The sequence below is a fragment of the Fonsecaea nubica genome (assembly GCF_001646965.1).
Source record: "Fonsecaea nubica strain CBS 269.64 chromosome Unknown Scaff132, whole genome shotgun sequence".
NCBI classification, from domain to species: Eukaryota; Fungi; Ascomycota; class Eurotiomycetes; order Chaetothyriales; family Herpotrichiellaceae; genus Fonsecaea; species Fonsecaea nubica.
This window is the reverse complement of record NW_019173805.1, coordinates 1,774-4,131: the sequence shown is the minus strand read 5'-3', so window position 1 is coordinate 4,131 and position 2,358 is coordinate 1,774. Positions and strand designations below refer to the sequence as shown.

Here is a 2,358-nt window from a genome sequence, read left to right as displayed (position 1 = left end):
GGCTTCCCATTTCTACCCCTTCTTCCTGCTTGTCGTCATCGTCCACCCAGCTTCCTTTTGGAAAAGCCAGAGGCTGCTAAGGTCTTGGAGGTTCCGAGCTGCTTTGTCCTTGACCTCTCCGCCATCGTCGCCCTTGATTTATGTTCCCGAACGCCTTTACATTCATGTTCAGTACAGCGATGGTCCGTCCCCTTGTCGCGACCTCGACCTCAAGCCAACGCCCAAATAAAATGCCTTCCCCCTAACCCTGTAGAGCAAAACGCCCTCGTGACATTGGTATTCCCGCTCAGTGCGGTAAAAGGGAATGAAAAACACATTGAACAAATTAGTCGCCTCATCGCGCACCCGTAGGCGGCTGCGACAGAATGGCCGGTCCTTGCAATGCTGCTTGGGAGGGTGTCATCTCAGCTGAACCTGTTCTCGGGCGTTTTGCGACAGGAGACTCCGAATAGGTGGGGTCGGGATAGCCGCTGCGATGAGGTTCATGGTGCAGGCTACTGAGACCATCCTGCGGTTGACCAACCGCGCCCAATTCTGATAGACGGGGCAGGGTGCCCGGTTGTTGAGGACCGACTTTGCCGGGTTGCAGTCCGTCAACATTGCTGGGAGGCGGTGGTACTTCGCCTTGTGACTCTAATAATCTAGATTGGAGGTTGATAATGTAGTCTCGAAGTTGGTAGTTTTCGGCTTGAACAGCCTTGAAGTTTTCGCTCAAAACCTGATAATCTCGCACTTGCTCTTCGAGCTTCTTGATATAGCCCTCTTTTCGCTGTCGAAAAGCCCTCTGGAGACGACATTGTTAGCATAACCGGGCGACCATGCAAAGACGCTAGTGATGCTTACTTGGGCGGCTCGGTTCTGCGCAGCTCTCTTGCTGGTACTCAGCTCGCGCTTGCCATAGCCTTTACGACCGTCGCCATTGTTCTCGCCCCCGTCGCTCTCTGCACTGCCGGTCACGGTGTCGTTGTGCGCAGGATCTTGTGGAGGTGAGGGATGGTGCTGTGGCATGCTGTCCAGGTGGTCCGGCAGGATGGATGATTGAGGTGGTGGAGGATAGTGTTGTTCGCGCAGGACTATTGAATGCTTAGAGACCGGCCACGGGGAAAGTAGCTGAGTAATAGATGTCATGATGTTGTGGGATGTGGTGGTACAGAAGAGACTGTGTGTGATAGATCGACGGCGTGTTGCAATTGAGACAAAGGCACAAACAGTCTAAAGAAGATTCAGAGTTTCTCAAAAGTCCAACAAGGTATGAGCACACAAGGCTGGACAGAAGAGGTGGCTCTGGAGGGTATATGTATGCAACGGGAAGAGGAGACAGGGGTGGGTGGAGGGGCTGTGGTTCGATATCCTTGCTTCTTTGGGGGACAGGATAAATGATGCTTCTTCTTTGCAGGGGGGGTGGGAGGAGGGTAAGAAAACCCGCAAAAACCGAACCAAAGTTACAATACGGTATTTGGGTAATGCGGACGGGATCGGCGATAGGCAGCGGGCAAGGTGTAGGTAGGCCATGCAAGGGAAACCGACCAGGGCAAATGTGTGGAAGCAGAAGGAAGAGGCGAGCAGATGGTGCAGGAAAGCTGGACGAGGAATAGCGGGTGATGGGTGAGGCCCGGAGGGTCTCAGGCCCCAGAAGCAGAGCGCAGGGTGGGTCGAGGATTACGGTACGTACGGTGGTCGGATTTGACAATGTCCTATTGCTCAAACAGGTCAGAAACGTTTGCCGTAAAAAAACTTTAGTTGGGGAAGTGGGCAGCGTGGGAAAAGGTCAATGCAAGATCCAGAGAGGAGGCTTGGGCTTGAATAGGATGGTGGAAGCCACCGAGATGGAGCCAGGCACCGATGCCTTTTGGACAGTGGCAGAGGGAGGGTGATTGGGTGGTCCCAGGGGGAAGTTGGAACATGGAACATGGGGGGAGTCATGCGACGGTATGATGCGGGATGGTATGCGATAAACCACCGTGCGCAGCGCGCGAAGACTCGAAGCCCTTGTTCCTGGAACCATCTGGGGGCCCTGCAACCACCTTCCCAAGTTTGATGTAAAGACCCAGTATAGAAGCTGGCCGCGCTGGGTACGAGAACCACTTGGAGAAGGGGGCAAACTGACTGCACAAGCACGAAGCAGCAGTCTGAGTAAGGACCAGGGTGGGCTTGGCTGCTTACCTGAGGCATGATGGAGGAAGAGCTAGCCGTGCGAGGAGCGAGGGCCGGTTGCATCGATGATGATGATGCTGATGATTATACTGATGATGGATGATAATAATGACCCCCGTACAGAAGACCCAGTGGAGTTTCGCTGAATGATTGGAACCGAATTGACGAAACAGGTTACAAGTCGCTGGAGCCAAAAGGGATGGG

At 53.9% G+C, this 2,358-nt stretch overlaps 1 protein-coding gene across 1 annotated transcript; it reads right to left on the bottom strand.

Annotated features, from left to right (window-relative positions):
* Positions 1 to 334: 334 nt before the first annotated feature.
* On the bottom strand, positions 335 to 1,128 carry AYO20_11061 (hypothetical protein; the record flags this gene model as incomplete). Its single annotated transcript, XM_022649314.1, has 2 exons — positions 335 to 784; positions 844 to 1,128. 2 exons carry the CDS (start codon positions 1,126 to 1,128, stop codon positions 335 to 337), a joined length of 735 nt encoding a protein of 244 aa, XP_022494692.1.
* Between the last annotated feature and the right edge of the window lie 1,230 nt (positions 1,129 to 2,358).